General features: G+C 47.1%; 1 protein-coding gene across 25 annotated transcripts in view; it reads left to right on the forward strand.

Moving 5' to 3' along the window:
• Nucleotides 1–21366, forward strand: part of PPCDC (phosphopantothenoylcysteine decarboxylase) — a 728417-nt gene that overhangs the window by 152884 nt on the left and 554167 nt on the right. For 19 of the 25 annotated variants that reach the window (XR_011279806.1, XR_011279805.1, XM_069624534.1 and 16 more), the window contains one exon: nucleotides 19928–20119. The exons of the other annotated variants lie outside the window; for them this stretch is intronic. Coding sequence is in view for 17 of the 19 variants with exons in the window: in XM_069624522.1 (XP_069480623.1) it covers nucleotides 19928–20119 (192 nt within the window). In the remaining 2 variants the exon portion in view is untranslated. The remainder of the gene's footprint in view (nucleotides 1–19927; nucleotides 20120–21366) is intronic. 25 annotated transcript variants of the gene reach the window in all.

The following is a 21366-nucleotide window of genomic DNA, read 5'->3' on the forward strand; positions in this document are numbered from 1 at the left end:
GCTGCCTACCAGGAATCAGTCTCTTACCTTTTGGACTCACCCTGCATTCTCACCCTGCATTCATTCACTCCTTGGTTACTAAGACTTTCCTGTTACCATTGGCAAGCCAATCCCTATACCCTGGTCTCCTGCCTACTGGGATTCCGCTGGCTCTCTGTGGTACCCGTCCCCTTGAAGTTATCCCACCTATTGGTGGTCACCGCTCCAGAAGAATCGGTGCACTTACCTGGTACCTTAGCCAGTGATTAGTCCCTCAGCCTGGCCTCTCCAGTACTGACGTCATCCAAGAGTCCCACCTCGACAGGTGCTGTCCGCCCTAGGGACACACACCTTAACAGATTAAGACGCCTACCAATCTGTACTGTTCCAGGGATGGATAACATTGAGGAATTAAGAACTGAGATCCGAGCCTTACGAGCCGAGATGACGGTACTCCACCAAGAGAACGTGGCCTTACGGCAGATGGTTGCTCAAGGTTCCGGAGCAAATATAACGCCAGAGTCTGTGATGGCACAGACCAGCCCGGTGAAATTTGATGGGGATCCCAGACGAGTAGCAGAGTTCTGCAACCATTGCCGGATTCATTTTTTGTGTCGCCCAACCCATTTCAGTCTGGACAAAGCCAAGATTGGATATATATTGGGTAACCTGGTTGGGAATGCGTTGGCTTGGGCTACGCCCCTGGTTTGTAGCCAAGAGCCCGATTCTGGAGGATTTTTTAGCCTTCGAGAAGGCCTTTTTGGACGTCTTCCAGTCGCCAAACCTAGCAGCAACAGCACAGAACCAGTTAATGGACTTAAAACAAGGCACCAGTGATATCATTGCCTACATCAGTCGTTTCCGTCAGTTAGCCACAGATTCCCAGTGGCCAGAAGTCACCCAGAAAACCCTCTTTCGTAGAGGATTAAGGGAAGAGTTCAAAGACGAATTATTACATATCCCAGAACCTGAGACCTTACAGGCACTACAAGAACAAGTCCTGCGTATTGATCATAGATTGACGGAGAGGCGAAATGAGCGACGCAGATCTGACAAACCACTTCCTAGAATCCTGCCAGACATTCCCAAAGTCCAAGGCTCACAAGAACCAGCATCCGAACCCATGCAATTGGGAGCTCTGAGAGGACCCCTGTCAGAAGCCGAAAAGAAAAGAAGAAGAGATCTCCGGTTGTGCCTGTACTGTGGGGCCTCAGGGCATTACCTTTCCACGTACCCACAACGTCCTCTCCGTAGGTCGGAAAACTAAATGGCCTATCGTATGTAAGGAAGGCGACGACAGGCCCCTCTTCTTTGTTATCAGTCCTTCCAGAGAACGACCGGGAGAAACAACCCATGCAGCCAGTAGTCCTCATGGCCTTGAGGATCAATGTTACCTGGGCGAGAAATGACCCTGTAGAAGTCCTCGGGCTGCTGGATTGTGGGGCGTCCGGGAATTATATCGATGCTGACTTCGCTGCCAAGACCGGGATTGCCTTGTTACAGAAACGTTGCGCCTCCATGATGGAGGTCATTGATGGCACTCCTCTGTCTTCTGGACCGGTCCATCAGCATACTGGGACACTACAACTTCAAATCGAGGAGCACCGGGAATCGATTTCTCTTGACGTCATCAAAACTCCTTTGTATCCAATCATCCTGGGTTTGCTTTGGTTGTTACATCACAACCCCAGTATTAACTGGGAGACCAGGACACTGGAATTCTGTTCAGTCCGTTGCAAGCAGGAATGCTTTGACCACTATCATCCGGCTCTGAAGGCCTCGTCTTCTACTCAGACCGAAGTAGGTAACAGGACTGGTCTCTACTCGGTCACTACGATACCAACTGAATACAGGGAATTCCACGAGGTATTCTCTGAACCCAAAGAGATTCCATTGCCTCCGCATAGGAGCTTCGATTGTTCGATAGAGCTCCTTCCTAACACAACGATACCACATGGCAAGGTCTACTCCTTAACTGTGCAAGAAAAGGAAGCTCTCCAGGAATATCTACAAGAATGCCTTCAAAAGGGATACATTATACCCTCCACTTCTCCTGCGGGATTTCCTTTGTTCTTTGTTAAGAAAAAGGAGGGCACTCTTCGGCCATGCATTGACTATCGTCAATTAAACGACATCACTAAGAAAGACCGGTACCCGCTCCCCTTGATACGTACCATGATGGAGTCGTTACATGAAGCCCGGGTGTTCACGAAGCTGGACCTCAGAGGGGCCTATCATCTTGTGCGGATTCGAACCGGTGATGAGTGGAAACCGCCTTTAAGACCCTGATGGGTCATTACGAGTATCGCGTGATGCCATTTGGGTTGTGCAATGCCCCCTCCATATTTCAACGCTTTATGGATAACGTCTTTGCTGATTTGATCGGAGTATCAGTCTGGGTATATCTGGATGATATCCTTGTGTATTCCAAAGACCGCAAGGAGCACTTAGTCCAAGAGGTTCTCAAGAGGCTACAGCTGAACCATCTGTACGTCAAGCCTGAAAAGTGTCTTTTTCATCAAGCTCAAGTGAAGTTCCTGGGCTATGTTATCAGTGCTACGGGAATACATATGGACCCTGCGAAAGTCCGTGCCATCCTAGAATGGAAACCTCCCAGAGACCGACGATCCTTGCAACGCTTCCTTGGGTTTATAAACTTTTATCGGCGATTCATCCCTTCATTTTCCAAATGGGCAGCCCCGCTCTCTAGCTTGACCAGCAGTAAGAGATCCTTTTTGTGGGAACCGGAGGCTGCTGCTTCCTTTCTGCAGTTAAAAGAAGCCTTTAGCACCTCCCCCATTCTTCAACATCCACGGGAGGATAGACCCTACATTGTTGAAGCAGATGCATCGGATTATGCTGTGGGAGCAGTTTTATTGCAATTGGATCCAGATGAAGAGATGGAGCTTCCCTTAGCTTACTATTCCAGAAAACTTACCGCCAGTGAGCGTAATTATCCCATCATCGAGAAGGAGCTCCTTGCCATCAAGACTGCTTTCGAAGAGTGGCGCCACCATCTATTGGGAGGACGTTTCCCTGTAGAAGTGCGTACCGACCACCGCAACCTACAGTTCCTACGTTCATTACAATGTAGAACATCACGTCAGGCTCGATGGGCCTTCTTCTTTTTGCAATTTGATTTCCACATCACATACATACCCCACAACAAGAACGTCAGGGCTGACGCATTATCCCGCTCACTGGAGGATGACGTAGCACAAGAAAACAAGGGAGAGCTTGTGCTAGCCCCGAAACACTTTCTTCTGGCTCTTACACCCTATCTACAGAAAGTCGCTCAGGAGACTGCTACGGACCCAAGACGTACAACTTTATTGAAGAACCCGCAAGTGTGCGAAAAGGACGGCTTCCTGCTCTTCCGAAATAGATTGTACGTACCCTCTGAAGAACTCCGTAGGGCCATATTGCAAGGACTACATGATTCAAAAGTTGCAGGACATCGTGGGGTACGCGCTACACAGGAGAAGATAGCTCGTCAATTCTGGTGGCCTGGCTGGGCTAAACAAATCAAGCAATATGTGGAGACCTGTCCAGTGTGTGCCCAGGTCAAGACACCTAGACAGAAACCTGTAGGCCTATTGCAACCCACTGAAATTCCTCCTCACCCCTGGCACACACTTGCCACAGACTTCATCGTGGACCTGCCAAGCTCCGAGGGTCAGACTTGCATCATGGTAGTGGTGGATTGCTTCACCAAGATGGCACATTTCGTTCCCTTTCCGAAAATACCCACAGCTGCTCAGATGGCCCAGTCTTTCTTACAGAACATCTATCGTCTACATGGCTTGCCAGGGAAGATCATATCTGACCGGGGCTCTCAATTTGTATCCGCCTTCTGGGGTCAACTCTGTCACCATTTGAGTATACACAGGGCTCTCAGCTCTGGCCACCACCCACAGACCAACGGGCAGACGGAAAGAACCAATCAGACTCTGGAACAATACCTACGTTGTTTCACCAATGCTTCCCAATCCAATTGGGTGTCTAATCTAGCTTTGGCAGAGGTCGCCTATAACAACTCCATGCACTCAGCTACTGGGTTTAGCCCTTTCTATTGTTCTTCCGGCCTACACCCCAAACTCCTACCACTCTCACCCGTACAACCCAGTTCAGTTCCCTCAGCTGATCAGCTGATAGCCAATATACAAGGTTGTCATAGCCAGGTTTTGAGTGCCTTGCATGTGGCTAAGGCGAGTATGAAAAAGGCCGCTGACAAGCATCGCAAACTTGGTCCGGTTTTTCATGTAGGAGACCTAGTGTGGCTATCATCCAGAAATCTCCCGGCCCGAAACCTTCCGTTGAAATTGGCCCCTAGGTTCCATGGTCCTTTTCGTATCACTAAGCAAGTGTCAGCGGTAGCTTTTAGACTGGCTTTACCAGCTTCATGGCGTGTTCACCCGGTCTTTCATGTGTCCCTGTTAAAACCCTATCGTCCCGATTCCTTTGGTCGTTCCCACTCTCGGCCAGCAGCCGTCGATGTTCAGGGTACGCCAGAGTTTGAGGTCCAGGAGATTTGTGACTCCCGTTTCTATAGGGGTAAATTGCAGTTTTTGGTGGACTGGAAGGGCTATCCCCCCTGTGACCGCACCTGGGAGCCGTTCATCAATGTTCATGCACCTCGTCTTGTTCGGGAATTCTATCTCTCTCATCCTTGGAAACCCGGTTCTTCTGCCCTTTCTGTGGGGGGTTATGGTGTTAGGCCACCTACCTGGGGGGGGAGACGCTCCCGGTCCTGGAGGATCTATCCGAGGTTTCGGTTAGCAGGGAGAGGAGTCTCCCGGCGCCCGATTCCTCGGATAGTATCCGTTGTGCGCATGCGCCACGGCCCGCGGAGTCCAACGGCTTGCGCTTCAAGCCTCGTTGTCACTCCGGGGTTTACGGGCTGCGCATGCGCAAGGCGGCCTGCGTTCCATGCCTCGGTTTCATGCCGAGGGATTTAAATAGCGGCTGTGTCAGGTAACGAATTGCGTCTTAACGCGGTTTGTTCCTGACCAGCCGTAGCAGCGCCTACCTTCTGTTTTGCCTCCAGCCTGAGTTCCTGTTCTTGGTCCTTTTGCCTGTTCTCCTTCCTGGGTCCGGTCCACGTTGGCTCTCCCGAACCCTGCCCTCCTGGGGTTATCTGGGAGCCTTTTCTTGCTGCCTACCAGGAATCAGTCTCTTACCTTTTGGACTCACCCTGCATTCTCACCCTGCATTCATTCACTCCTTGGTTACTAAGACTTTCCTGTTACCATTGGCAAGCCAATCCCTATACCCTGGTCTCCTGCCTACTGGGATTCCGCTGGCTCTCTGTGGTACCTTGCCCCTTGAAGTTATCCCACCTATTGGTGGTCAGCGCTCCAGAAGAATCGGTGCACTTACCTGGTACCTTAGCCAGTGATTAGTCCCTCAGCCTGGCCTCTCCAGTACTGACGTCATCCAAGAGTCCCGCCTCGACAGGTGCTGTCCGCCCTAGGGAGACACACCTTAACACTGAGGTAATAACCGAGATTACACAAATTGAGTACAAAGCGAGGGTCCTTTCGGACCACTCGCCTCTGATCCTTGAATGGTAATACTGCCCCCCGAGAGCGAGGATTCCGACTTGGCACCTACGAGCAGAGGCACTAAGAGACCCCTGTTTTAGGGAGGATATGAGGGAGGAGATTACAAACTATTTTGAGACTAATACTGGCATTGTGGACTCGGCGGGAACGCTGTGGGAAGCCTTTAAGGTTGTGATGAGAGAGGCAGCCATAGCAAAATCCAAAGGTCTGCAGGGAGGGATCCTAGCTGACCTATGGGAGACGGAAGGGGAACTAGAAAAGGCACTGAGAGGTGGAAGAGAAACCAAGGAGGACATGGAACTGATACTCGGGCTACAGCAGAAATGTGCAGAGTATTGGGATAGGTTGTGTAACCTTAATTATAAACAATATGTAGAGAGACAGCATGCGGGAGGGGATAAACCAGGCAGGCTCTTGGCATGGCTATATAAAAGCGAAACCCCTAGACCCACCATCAGAACAATAATGAGAGAGGACGACAGTGTAGCCGACACCCAAGAGGGAGTTAACTAGGAGTTTGTGGACTATTATAGGTTGCTATACGGAGACGATGATAAGAGTAGTCGCGCGACGATCCTTGAAACATTGGAAGATATAGGATTGCCAAAGAAAAGTGTGGAGGAGAGAGAGGAGCTGGACGCACTGATTACCTTGCAGGAGTTGGGGGAGGTGGTGAGACAGTTGCCTACTAGTAAGACCCCTGGGGCGGATGGACTCCCGAGTGAATTTTATAAAGTATATATAGAAGAGGTGCTCCCCCCTTTGTTAGAAATGCAAAATGAAGCATTTGAGCTGGGAAGATTACCAGAGTCACTTAGAGAGGCGATTATAATACCACTCCCCAAGCCAAACAAGCCTGGACATAGCAGTGGCTCCTATAGACCACTGTCAATGTTGAATCAAGACAGCAAGATATTAACAGCTGTTTTAGCAAACAGACTGAAGAGGGTTATTAGCAAACTGATACACCCCGATCAGATGGGTTATGTCCGAAACAGGAATATATTCAATAATCACAGGCGACTCCGTAGAGTTATTGAGTTCGGGTGCGAGAACGAAGGTGAAATGGCAATCGTGTCCTTGGACGCAATATAGGCTTTTGATTCGGTCAAGTGGCCATGGCTGCTGGCGGCCCTGGTATGCTATGGGTTGGGGCCTGGGTATATACAGTGGGCGAAGATGCTATATAGTGAGCCATTGGCTAGAGTCAAAACCGGAACAGTGATATCTGAAAAATGGCAGCTTTGCAGGGGAACCAGACAAGGATGCCTGTGGTCCCCAATGCTCTATATACCGGCCTTGGAACCCCTAGCAATATACCTGAGACAGCAATATGATATTACAGGCATTGAGTTGAGGGGGGAGCCACAATTGATCTCCTTATACACAAGTGTATGAAGTTGCCCTTAGCAATGATGGGACGAGGGGCAATGCTGAAGATGGTGATCCTGCCTAGGCTCCTGCATTATTTTGGGAATATTCCATACTTAATACCTAAGAAGTTCTTTACCAAACTGAACAGTATGTGTACGGATCTCCTGTGGCATGGCACACGCAACAGAGTGGGGGAATAAAACTGCCTAACTATGAGGTTTATTATGTAGCGAGCCAACTACAGTATGTAGCCAAATGGTTGTCTGATGAGGAGACCTCCGAATCCAGGTTATTTGGGCAAGATTGTGCCCCTTTTCACTTGAAGGAGATGATATGGCTCTCCAGGGCGGAAATGAATGGGCGTCCCAAGATGATGATATTGGGGTGGAAGATGTGGCGAAGGGCATGCCAGATGATGGAGACTCCGTCTCCATGCTCTCCGCAGATACCACTAGTTGCATTAACTGGAGGAGAGGAACAAGGAACAACTAACAACTAAGGATGATAATCAGGAACCACTGGGAGCCGGTTGGATTGGCGACAATGGGAGATATCTGGCGAGAGGGATCCATAACAGACTTTGAGGGGCTGAGGGAGGAAACCGGGCTACACACGGGCCAATATATTACGTATTATAGAATGGTGCAGAAAATTAAGAGATTGTGGCCCAAAGTTATATTGGAGGAAGAACCAGACGCTACCATAGATATAATATATGACATAGCGGAGGGAGGACATGAGATATCTAGAATCTATGAGATGATGATGTCAAAAGTAGGGAAGGAGGTCACGCAGTTGAGACTAGATTGGGAAGAAGAAGTGGGAGCCCAGATGGAAGATGGGCTGTGGGAACGAGTTCAGGGGTACCATAAGAAAGTATCGAGGAACGCGACATTGAAACAGTTACAACTGTATATCACGCATAGGGCGTATTTGACGCCCCAGAGAATATCGAGATTTGAAAATGCAGGACGGCAGGCATGCCCTAAGTGTGATGAGGAGAATGCGGGCATGGTGCATATGTTCTGGTCATGCCTGGTTATTGAACGCTTCTGGAGCGAATTGGCGCAGAAACTAGCGGAGAAGGGGGTCAAGATTGTAGTGGACACAGTGTGGGCCTGTCTGCTGTGGGGATTCCCAAGATCGCAGAAACTCAAGCATGTGGACAGACTGAGGGACCTGGCATATGTGCTTGCAAAGAGAAGAATTGCTATGGGGTGGAAGACATGCCATAGACCGCGAGTGGAGGTGTGGTGGAAGGATTTACAGAAATGGGCGGAAGCAGAAACCATGGTGTGGCAAGAAGCGAGCAGTGCCAGGGGGAGGAGGAGATAGAGACCCTGTTGGCCTGGAAATTGCTAATTGCGGAATTGTTTGGGTCCATACAAGACCCGGCGGAACCTATAGATGAGGGGACCCTACCACTGGATGCAGGAACGAGATGAGGACAACAATAGGCTCAAAACGGGGGGGGGGGGATAAGGGAAGCAGTGCCTGGAAGCAAGTAATGTATAATGGAACTGTTGATATATGCACTGCCTGGTTGGTTTGTATTGTTTGTTGAAATCAATAAAATTGTTTATTTAAAATAAAATGTTCTCCATGGCCTGCTCTCATCTTCTGTTCCTTCGAGCATTGCCATTTCCCCTCGCACTATGGCTGCATTTAACTCTAGGGGAATAGTCTGTCCGCCCTCTTCGCCCATAGGTATCTGTGGCCTGAATAAGAATTCATCCGGTATTCTCATATAATCTTTCTCACTAAGCCGGATAGCCATGTCAACAAAATGCGTACCCAATAAAGAAAGACTTCTAGTTCCAGTGGCATTCCTCGCAGAGCCAATTGCCCTGTAAATGCCAATATAAATTCACCCACATTCATATGATGTATCGCTGGAGTAGAGCACACTATATGCCTTCATTAGTAAAAGAAATTGTCATGTTAAGCTTCGTCATTAAATCTCGTCTTCGAATATTAACTGGTGTCTTTCTTGAATACAATAATGGAACAGACATGTCACACTCTTCTATGGAGACAGGCAATTCGTTAGTAAAAGGAACTTGACTTGTAGCTCCAGAGAATCCTTGAGCATTTATGGCCATCCCCAATTTTGGGTACTTTCCCTCTCTTATACATGAACAAGTAGCCCCATTGTCTACTCGAAAAGAAAAAGATGTGCCTCCTATCGTCACATCAACCCTTGATTCGTCTTGGGGTCAGGTGTCACTGATAGTACTGAACACAGCAAGTCGCCCTGTGAGCTGTCCTATTGTGGATACATGCATACCCATGTACCTGTGAAAGGACTCTCCCTTACCCCCACCACACCACAGTGACACCCTCTGTGTTTGCGTTCTGCTGTATCTGCATGGGTACATGCTGCGACTGCCCTTGCAGTGTATTCAATGGTGCTTGCTGTGGCTGCAATGCCTGTTGCATTTGCGGCGCTTGTACTTGATACGCTGTCTGATCTTGGGCAGACCCATCCCTAGCTTGTGAGCTATATGCTGCAGGATAAGCTGTCCCCTCCCTCTTGAGAATTGCCCATTCTGTACATAACCTTGGCTCCCTCATACATGCGCAATGTGCCCTGTCATTCCACAAGTCCAATATACAAGAGGAGCTCTTCTGACTAGCCCCCTCCCCCCCTTGGTGAAATCCTCCCAGCACATTCTGATTATCATTCTGCATATTCCGGAAACCTTCTTGGTTATTCTGAAAACCACCCCTTCCTCTATAGCCCTTTCCTCTGCCTCGTGGCACAAACCCATTCCCTCCATGGTCCATTTTGGTGCTGATTATTCGCCTGTGACGTGCCCACGGTTTGCTGTATTTCCAGTCCTTCTCTGCTCGCCAATACTGCCCTTTCTATGGCATACTTTGACAATTTCTTCTGAACTAATTTGGCTTCCTCAAGTTTTCTCACATCTTCCTTTTTCCTATTTTCCTCCTGGAACAGCGCTTCCATTCCCACTAATTTCTTGAGTTGTCTTTGTACTGGGTCGGGCAACCCCTGACATAAAATGTGTTAAAATACTGCCACTGTTTTCCACTACAGAGTCCACTGTTCCTGAAAGTAAGCAAGCAGATCTTAATCTTATTTCATCTTACGTGTCATAATTGCTCCCATATCTGATGTGTCAGGATACTGCACCCTGGGAGCTCTCCAGACATCTGCTCTACAATTATTAAATGTTGCTCCATCGTGTGCTGTGTTCTGTGCCGTGAAACTTGAATAGCCTGCTCTCGTCCAAATTCATCAGCTCTTTTTCCAAGAATGGCTGTTAGGAGACCCTTAATGCCCCTATTGCCAACGTATTGCACCCTGTAATCTTCTTTAATTCATAAATCCATTTTCCCACACCGCCATCAAAGTAGGAAGTTTACACGTGAAATTATCGTTAACCATTTGTGGCCAAGGAATATACTCCGGTCTTGCCCCTCCCTTCTCCAATAAAGGGAACTGCGTGAATCCCAACCCGCAATCGGCTCCTATCGTCTGCCTATCCATAGTGGGGACAATGGTTTCTGATCACCTTCTACCTGGCAATGACCTCAGCCTGTTCACATATGGCGGTGACTCTCCTTTCTTGCTGTACGATTGTCCTCTAGGACCCTCTGGATATGCTACAGGATCTGGAGTTTTATCCTTAGGTTGCTCTAAATCAGACCACCTCACTTCCTTGGGCGGGCAGACATTCCTTGGAACCGCATGCACCTCCTCCCTCTTCCCCACGGAAGGTTTCTCTCTCTTCGTCCGACATATCTAGCCCCCAGCTAGTATGTCTCTCATCCCCTTCACCCTTATCTAAAGTCAGCCTGTCTAAGGACAAGGCTCTATGCTAGAGACTAAACCTGTGTCTTCCTTCGCCTCGTGATTGGAAGACCAGGGACTGATCTCCCTTCCCCCAGCTTCCTGATTTGCTACCTTCTCTCAAGTCTTGATAGGCTTTATCGATCCTATCTCCTATACTCCCTATGTCAAGATTCTCTTCTATGGCTATTCTAGATGGTCCTGGCATTGCCTCCTTTAACGGAAGAACCTCCTATGTTCCCCCATTATATTACTGGACTTGGTTCCATCAACTCCTTTTGAATGCGATCAATGTTGTGCTCCCGCTGCCTCGCGTTTTACTCCAATTCTTTGTCTAATTCTCTTTTTTTCTCGCTTTCCATCTAATTCTTTCCTCTTCTTGTTTTTTCTCTTCTTTCGTTCGCTCTATGCTCTTCTTCCTTCCTTCGTCTCTGTATCCTTTTATCCCTTAATTTCCGTGCTTCATCCACTTCTCTTTTCCTTTCTTGCCTATTTCGTTCTTTGATTGCTCTCTGCCAGTTACTTCCTTTGCTCCTCTGCCCTTTCTTCTTTCTTTTGCTGCTCTTCTTGATACATCTGTTCCCGCCTCTGCCTGCTCTCTCTTATGTTCATCCTCTTTCAGTCTCTTTTCTCATTCCCTGTCTTTTCTGTCCTGTTCATCTTCATCCTCCCTTTGCCTAAGCCCCTTGTTGCTTTCCCCATCAAGCCTGAGCAATATCTGTCCTCCCATCCATTTGTTCTGTAGGAGCGTTACCTCGTCAGCTTTATCCTTTTCTCCTTTCCATCTCTTAATCTCGTTCTATAACTGCTGACATATTTGGTTGCTCACTTTTCTCCTCTTTATTCTGCACAATCTTAAAGACCTCTTTTCTTCTGGTCTCTTCTGGACTATCGTCACTGCTATAAGCAGGCAGTTCATATATCGGGTTACTATATCCTGTCGCTGCCTTTAGTTCCTTTAACGGATACAAACCTACGTCTTCTATACTATCACCATTGGTTTTACCCAAATTGACCTTTTACAATTGACCTTTTGCACAATTGACCTAATTATAGTGGTCCTAATTGACCTTCTGCACAATTGACCTTTATATTATTTTAGTTATTTTATATATGTATTGGGTTGGTTTTGGATTATAGAAAATATAAGGGGATTGGGTGGGGGATTGTGGGGGGTTTGGATTGGGTGGGAGGTTACAAGGGGTTTCCCCCCGCATATATGTCCTAATTGACCTTCTAAATTAGGTCAATTCTCCCGAGGTCAATTGTGAAAAGATCAATTAGTATACAACCTCACCATTCACTTCAGATGAGGTAAGGGGAGCAGAAGGCTCAACACCTTCCTCCCTACACTGAGTAAGCATCCACTCCTCAGGGGGTGGATCTTGTCTCTCCTCTTGGTACATTTTCTAGAGCTCTAAAATAGCCAACCTCTTTTCCAATTTTTTCCCTGTGTACGCAGCGTGCAAGTATGTGGTCATGTGTTGCAATACTGCCTTAGACAGCTCTCTGTATGTCATGTATTAAATTGGCAAAAGGATTGTTATGTAACCATATGCTTTAATAAAATTTAAAAAAAGAAAATATTAAGTTATCCAAATCCCTCTTAATGTACATAAAAGGCAAAAAAGCTTGACCAATGACTTTTGCTTGTTCTTTACAGACAATATTAAAAACCATATGATCAGAGGATTTTTATGAATACCTGTCTTGTTTGTCAGGATTTTAACCTGTAATACATATAAACCTCATACCACATACCTGCGGACTAAACCACTGTCTAGGTCAGACCTCTCGAGAATCTTGAAGACCTGAGAGCGGCGAGAAGCCTGAGTGAAGATTGCAAGGCCCTGTAGATGCCTAATCAGAGAACACTGTAGAAACACCTGGAAAAGGTCCTGAGGATGGTGGATGCAAAGTTGCTTAAGGATCTCCAGACTGTTCAGTAACTGTCATGGCCACAGGCCCCAGAACACACAAACCCCACCATCTAGTGATGGGGGCAATGGGTCCCTTAACTCACTTATGTCCCTTTGGGACCCATAAACACAGGGGGCCTGGCCTTTGGTGCCAGGCACATATAGAGATGTGAGCAGGAACACTTTAGTTCAGTGCAGGAGTGCTTTTACTTTATTTCTGTGCAGGAGTGCTTTTATTTTACAAGAACTTTCCAGGTGCTGAAAGCCTTTATTCCAGAGAACATCCTCATGTGCTGACTCATCGGGTGTGGCTCCCTAGGCCTGGTCTTCATGTGCTGACTCATCAGGTGTGGCAGGCAGGCTGAACCTGGTGGGTGTGGCTTCAGAAGCTCAGCTATATAAGATACTCCATCCTCAAGGCCGGTGCTTCGCGTTACTGTGCACTCGCGTGCAACGTGTCGCTCACCGCCGCTTTGACCAGTTTACTTACCTTTGGAAACAAGGCGTTCTCCTGCATACTCCCCTCCAGGAAACCGGTGCTTCATCGCTTCATCTGCAGACTCATCTCCTAACATCCAATGATATTGATCCCGATGCCGCAGCACCGCACTCCGCATCCACGAACTCGGACCCTGTGAAGAAAAAGAAAGACAAGGTTAGAACATCCGTCCTAGGGCCGCGCCACATTTCAACCCCGCGTGCCCCCTAGTTAACAATTTACCAGCTACTGTACCGCTGCAGCTTCGTTCCTCATTCCCTCCGGCTGTCACCACGAGCTCCGCAGCTTCTGCCGTCCTGGCAATATCACTTGCAAGGGAAGAAAGCAAAAGAACAAACCTCAAAAGTGGAGCGGACAGCAATACAAGACAACAAACTTTACAATACAACAAAAACAGACGAGGAAAGACAAAGGCATACAGGAACACTTACCTGAAGCATAGTGGCTTAGTCGCAGCAGGACTGGACTATCACGTCCAAGGGACCAGTGAAGAAACTCGGTCCAGATCATACAAGCGCCCCTGCCAGAAACAGCAGGACGGAGTGCTCGCCAAGACTAATCAACAGGTGAGATTTCTGGAAGGGGATGAGGCACACAAGCTGGCATACTCACACCCCCTATTCTCCACGCAGGAGCAGTCCCGAGCAGCATCACCTATTACCACCAGTCACCGCATAAGCACAGAGGACAAAGTTGGACCTGAGCGACCTCACCCCCGGGAGGTCTGCCACTGTGCCCCAACGCCTGCGCAGAGACCAGCTGAGCGTCGCAGTAACTCCTAGAGGAGACTATGCTGAAACAGTTTTTTTCTTTTTTTGGGGTTAGTTTAGGGACAGACTATAAGAATAGGATCTAAAAACTGTTTGCTCTGGTCAATCCCTGAAACCTTGGTTTATTAGCTTAGTGTATCCTAGAGGTTAAAGACCCTCATGGGTAGGTTTATTGATGGCCACATAATTTGTGCATTTTCTTTGTACCGTAGGCTGCCCCAGAAGGGGGGGCACTTATGAGTAGGCATTAATTTGAGTTGATATGGTGACAATTCGGAATCTGGGAACCACTTATTTCATTACACCATCTTGGCAATTATTTTATATGAAGTCCCTATTTAGTTTTAGAGTTTCCCCTAGTTCCCTTAGGCATTTGTCCAACCCAACCCCTAAATTACCTGATACCAAATAAAAATCTCTTGAACTGTACTTTAGGGGTGGCTTGTATTATTGTCTCGAATTCCCCACATTATTCAATGCAGGAATGAGGAATATCGTACTGGGTGAAGAATACAACAAATGTCCATAAAATAAAGTTGCATCCACTTTTTTCCCTGGGTCTCTAGTCCCCTGCCAGCCTCTAAGCCTGGGCCCCCAGGTGTGCTAGTTAGTTAAAGTATGGGTACCAGTTCTGTGGTCAAGAAAACATACAGCGCACACTACGGGCCCTTTATCAGGGCGCCTGAACATGTAAGCCTCCAGCGCCATACCGGTCCACATTCAACCCACGGCACTGGGGCATTTCAAATAAAAAAGGCGTTTGAATCTAGACCCTGGGGGTGGACCAGTGCGGGAGGAGGTTCATAGTCATAGTTTCGAATCAAAAGATTCGAAAAACAAAAGCTGTGACATGCTATGTTTAACATGCAAAGTGCATTTCTTTCTAAACCAATTTGTCGACAATAGTCATGGATTGGTTTCAATTGAAATGCACTTTTACATGTTAAAAGTAGCATTTCAATGCTTTTTTTTTTTTGTAACGTTGAAACGTTAAATAGAGCTGTCCAGTGCTGTAATTTCAGCACTGGACAGCTCCATGTAACGTTTCAAGGTTTAATGTATTATGGGGGGGTTCCCCACCACGCCGTCCTACCACCCCCCAACCCTAACCCAAGCCCCAACCCTAACCCTTACCTGAAGTTCCGAAAGGCAAACCTTTGCATTTTTCAATTTATTTTGTTTCCCAAATAAATTGTCATTTGAAAGAATGGCATTTTGAAAAAAAAGATTTGAAAGTTTGCCTTTCGAAACTTTTGTATTCGAAAACATGACTGGACACCGCGGGAGGATCACCTGGGTGAGAGGTCTGCAGGGAGTAGGGGTGAGGCAGTCAATGGTGAGACACGGTATTTCCCCCTTTCCTGTACCCCATCCTATTTTATAGGATGTTCCTATGTCCCAATTCCCACCCCACCCCCCTTGCAACACAAACATTGGGCTGAGGAAGAGAGCAACGGAGAGTAAAGAGGCTAATCCATACATATCTCATTGGAAATGTCCCGCTAATTGGGGCAGGCAGTCGGGCACTTGACTTTAATCACATACATCTGATACCTATTGGGTGTCCCAACACGGATAAAAGGCGGAACATAGAGACACACTCTGAGCAAGGTGGAACATGAGAAGGTGTAGAACTTCCAGGGTGAAGACAAACCTACTGGAGCAGACAGAGCGATGAGAGCAAAGGATATAGAAACCCAGGAGGTTGTTGCCTCCGAAGAGCCGTGAAAGATACACAGAGAAGGCCAAATCCCTGACAAGACTGCATTGTGTTTCAAGGAGGCCAGCGACCCTCCCGGGTGAACAACAGAGTTGGGAAGGCGAGGCCATGCCGGTGGTATTAACCTTGACTTGTGAATTGAAACAGCAAAGACAAAGAAATGCACACATCCGTTCAGTTGGCGAGTGACATGAAAGGCCAGTGTGTGTTAAGGAAAGATTGAAGTTGCAACAGTATATCTCACAATTGAAGGCTGCATGCGTGTGGATGAGACGCGAAGGAAGGCATGCATACCTGTGGTGAACTTTAAATGACTGATTTTTTTTTTTTTTGGCGCAAAAGCTCATTTATTTTTAAATTTGTTTATTGGCATTTTCAGTAATATCACTTACAAGTTTTGCAAATGCGTCTTGTGCATACTCTTTTACAATGCTTTTCGGTTTAGCCTTAACAATATAACAAGCAACAAATAATGAATAACAATAACCGTCTCCTTGCCATGTCCATATGTTTCAGCGTCTCTTGTTTCGGGGGGGAGGGGTGGTGTAGGGAAGTTGGGTAGCATACTCAGGGAGGGTGCAGGGGGGATACCTTCCCAGGGCCAGCGTTGTCTCCAGTCATTTATCTGGGGTTGCCCTTTCCTGTCTTGCAGGTAAGTTCGTTTCGGGTCATGGGCTCATGGGGGCTTGTCGTCCGAGGGGAGAAACATGTGTCTAGTAAGTTCTTTCCATGCCTCAAGAGCTCTGCTGGACTCATCCGTAGATCTAGTGACACTTTCTTCCCAGGCCTTGGTCTCAGCCGACACCCATCGCTCTGTTTCACTGTGCCATGCTTTGTATTGTGGTCCTGCGGGTCTTTTCCAGGACATGGCTATGGTTCTTTTGGCCAGTATGCACGTTATGTCCATAAGCCTGACTATGTGTTTCAGTTTGGCTAGCCTAGGATAGGTTCCGAGTAGGCATTCCTCAGGTGTCCATTTGTAGTTGGTCATGCCTGTTTTCTCGCATGTCTGTTTTACCCTATCCCACAGCGTCCTAGACTTGGGGCATTCCCGCATCATGTGGATTAGATCCGCTTCCTCCCTCATGCACCAGGTGCAGTGTAACTGCGCTTGTTTGTTAAACTTAGCTATTCGTTTCGGGGTTAGGTAGGTTCGGTGCATTCATCTGTATTTGTCGGAATCTATGATTTCTGGACACCTCTTTGGGGAATGCAAGCGCCCTATTCCACTCCCCCTCTGTCATTTCTCTGCCTACATCCGTTTCCCATTTACCCTTCATTTCCGTGCTCCGGGGGTTAGGTATTCGCTCAGGTGTCTGTATATTTGGAACTTTAAATTACTGATAACTGTGAAGCCAATTACACAAAGTAGCAGAGTGGTCCAGCGAAAGGAAGTAGCCCACTCAAGTCTCCTCGAAATATGTGATATCTGGTTATAAAGCAGCAAAGTGAACAAACTCTGAAATACACAATGGTTAAGATTAACACCGGCGAAAGGTGAAATTAAAAAGTGATTACATTCAGATAAAGATTTCTGTGAACATTTGTGTTTATGGTGTTGAACTACCAAGAGACACTGGGGCAAATAAACACAAGAGTGCGAGTTAAAGTAAAACGTGCACATTCTAAAGTCTTTGATATCAGTGAAAGGTCTGAGCCCGATTGAGGGAGACCAGAAGTGTCATAAGTTAGGGGAAGGGAACCCCTAACAAATGTGAATTACGCTTGGGGAAGGGAACCCCTGCAAGTGCTGTGATTGAGCGGTCCGAGCCCGATGGAGGTAGACCTACGTGAACTTTTTGTTGACCTGTGAAAGAACTTTTGCAATGCTGAAATAAGTGACTTTAACGTGGAAGTCCAAGCGGGCCTCGATCCATGCTTTTGAACTGCCTTTGTGTTGAGAACCTGAGCCAGAGTTTGTCATTCTGTGTACGGGGGCCGCCTTACTCCGTGCTGCCCAAACTGGGGAGTAGAGCTGGCTCAGTCACTTTGATCCTTTGTTATAACACTGATTTTCCTTTGCATACATCTTCCCCTTTACACACATTTTGTATAAGAGATGGGGCAGGCATTAGGTTTTGTCAGTATAGGACATTTTTATTTGACAGAGACTGACTAGGACTGTTTTCTTTATTATTTGATGATAGAGACTACTCCCATCATAGCTATAGGGCAAAGCAGGAGTTTTTCCAAACCCCCGAAAATTGAATAAATGTTTTGAAACTTGTACCTCTTGTGTCAGTGTCATACTTGTGATACCATGCCTCCTTTACAATGGGGAAATCAAAAATCCACTTACCCAGAGAACCTTAAATACCAGCTCCACTGGTTCCATCAACGCATTGCTGATTGCTCCACACCACACAAGTGCCCAAACTGACGTGCTGCAACTGGCACGCATATTCATGTTCATGACCTAGAGTGTTCTCTCTCTGGGCTATCAAGCCACTAAGGCTTCCATTGCTAGATGGATCGTGTCGTGCAGTTCTAATGCTTACGACATTAGTGGAGTGAAATTTCAGTTGAGACTTTGGGCTCAATGCTTAATACCCAAGGCAGTATTGGCTACCTTTGAAAGACATGCCCCTATTTCTCAAATCCATAGGGCTGCTATTTCAGCTACACCATTAGCTTTTTGCAAATATTCAGCATTGCACACATTTTCTAGGAAAGGTGCATACTTGGAGACTAAGTGCTTAACACCCTTATTTACTTTAAGCCAGTTCTGTATATGCGTTCTCCTCCATCCAGTGCATTAAAAAGGCTTGGCTCATTACAGGGTTGCTGGTAACCTTGCCTTATCAGCCCTGCCGCCCTATATCCCAGTATTACTGGGATAGTACAGGCTGTGGAGTGACCGTAAGTTCCCATTCCATAGAGTACCATAGTACTCCAAGGGATGGGAGTGCCTGAATCACAGTCATCAGGAGTACCGGCGCCGGTGATTCAGGCATTTATCTGCCAGTAGGGGCCTGATCTACCAGCAGGTCAGGCCTGCCGGGAGATCAGTGGCCCCCACCTGCAGACTTGTGTTTTGCCAGACCAGAATAAATACCAGTGCCAGAATTACCGGCATTTGTTTCGGACCAGCAAACACGTAATGAGGGTCTTGCACCAATCGGTTGTGAAGGAGGGAGAACTGGATGGCAGAAATTAAAAATTACATTCACTATAATTCATGCTCATGCTCTTGGTCCAGCTCTGCCTCCTTCATAACACTCCCCTAACATCTGTGATGGGCACATACTGCGCTGCAACAGGCTCTGTGAAATGGGTTAATAAGCATATGGATCTAGGTTTTGCGTTTGATGCTACATGGGTAGAGTGCCTGGGTAAATGGGGTACAAATCAATGCAGGGCCCTTTCCTGCCATTCAACGCTTGTGGTATCCTCTTAAGTAAACTTTTTCCGACCCACATGTGGATACAGGCCCAACCATTTATGAATGGGAGAGATCAAGGACTAAGAGAACCTAAATTGCCACAAAGGTAATTTGGTATGTAATATCTGAGGATGTGTGGTAAAATTATAATACAAGCACATCCTAAAATGCATTGATTGATCGCCTTCTACAGGTAGTGCTGTATTCTGCAAACCTTGACAAAGATAGCCACATTTGTTGTTTGGCCACTGTACTAAACCTAGTACAAGTACAACATTTTATTCACACCAATGATAGATTAACCATGAGACCAGAAAGAGTTAAAGTCACAACATGTCTACTTCGGGTGATGAGTGATTTCAATCTCACAGCCCATTTTAGCCTATTTGTTTTGGAATTTTAATTGTTTTTTGATGTTCCACTGATGTGCATTTTTGTCAGTCTTCAGCTGAAATGAGATCAATTAACCCTTTCATCTTCAAACTACAGCTCGGGGCCCCAGGACTAGAAGCCCCACACTTATTTTTTCAGAGTGCAATTTATCAGGTAGCAAGCTATTAGCCAGACATAAAGATCACTTGTCCCCTGGCATAAATGGCAATCCTCGAAATGGACAACGCACACCATTTCTGATTCAATAGGAGCACATTATTGGTCTTATATGGCTACTGTGCATTATGCGGCTTGCTCCCTTTAATTAGTTTCTTATTCAATAGGACAAAGGTGATATTTCCTCTCTGTTTGTGAACTGTTTTTTACTTGTTGCCGTACACGGGGATTTAGAATCCATATTTGAGCTTGTTTCTAGATGCTCTGCAAAGGCTGCTATGGAGCTCCCTTTAGTTGGTATGGCTAATTTGACCTGAGCATAAATGTGGTTGATACTGTATGTAATTATCTTTGCAGATCTTTAAAGACCGGAAGCACAACATGGAGCCTGAGAAGCCAGCACAAACCGCTACTCTCCCCCTTCCCATATCCCATCCTGGCCTCCCTCCAGCTATGCCGACAACATTCCGTGTCCTGCTAGGTGTCACTGGAAGTGTGGCTGCCTTGAAGCTACCCCTTCTGATCTCAGGACTTCAGGCTTTTCCTGGCGTAAGTGCAAATTGAAGCTTAATAAATGTACCGACCCGTGGCCTACATGCAGGGCACGGAGCAAAGACTTGATAATCAAATCATAGCAGAGGTGGAGTTTCTTTGAGCAGTTATATTCTAGGGGGTCTAGGGCTAATGCAGAAAAGTCATTATCCATTGGACATGGGTAGTTGGCACCAATGTTCCCTATAAGCTGTATGCATGTGGGCTTGTGGAGCTTCCTTCTGGGTGCTGTTCAGAAGAGTTTTAGCAGCACCCACAGAAAATGTTCACCTTCTCAAGAATGAATATGGTACAAGTCACGATAATATGGTACAAGTTAATGGACATTTGCTTTCTCTCAAAGTAAAGCTAAATTGTATGAACTAGTCTTGATATACTGGTCTAGCCTATGGGGGGTGGGGTCTAACCTCTCTCCCTAACTGTTCAACCAATACCTGGCACCCCTGCCCGCCGCATTGCCGCTCTCTGCTCCAATTTACAGTGCTATGCATATGACACTCAGCTTGTTTTCAGGCTCCCCTACGCCACCTCTTCTCCCTCATCTCTGACTGTCTCTCTGCCATCCAGGAGTGGTGCGCCTCCAATGATCTGCCTTAATGCCAGTAAGACAGAGATTCTCTTGTTGGGGAGAAGCTGGACCCCCACCAGGGCAGTGGGGGGCCAGCAGCCATACCCTCACCAGCTATGGGAGACCCCAACACCTCCCATATGGCCCCCAGAAATGCAACAGAGACCCCAGCAGGCAGCCACATGTTCCAAACTGCGTTTATTCCTGGGCAGCAAAAAAGAAAAAAAAAAAAAAAACACGCAGAGCGTCGTGCACATCGAGAGTTCAGGCGCCGTCTCCCCCGGGGCTGGCTTGCAAGCCAGCTTTGTAATCACACTGCAGGCTGACCTCACAGAATTGGATCAGCTCCCAGAAACCTATCTCCTCCTGTTATTGGCTGCTAAGTAATAGGTTACCTATGCAGACCTTATAGAGAGCCTGATAATTGGACATTAGAGTTTTGCGTCAGTGGGTTGGTTTAGCTGTGCCAGCCCACCACTACCTAATTCTAGCTTGTTGCATTATGAATGTGTTCCCATAACTTTTTAGCTGAAGCAAGCATTTCGCACCTGAGCTCTGACTGCTCATTGGCTAGGCCTGAGCCATTCTTGTTACAATTATGTTTCAAATGTTGTGCGAGTCTTTGCGAAAATGTCTTTCTTTCCCAGAAAGAAAAGAAAAAAAACACACTGGGTTG

The sequence above is a fragment of the Ambystoma mexicanum genome, chromosome 11, assembly GCF_040938575.1.
Source record: "Ambystoma mexicanum isolate Mex_15411 chromosome 11, UKY_AmexF1_1, whole genome shotgun sequence".
Lineage (NCBI taxonomy): Eukaryota > Metazoa > Chordata > Amphibia > Caudata > Ambystomatidae > Ambystoma > Ambystoma mexicanum.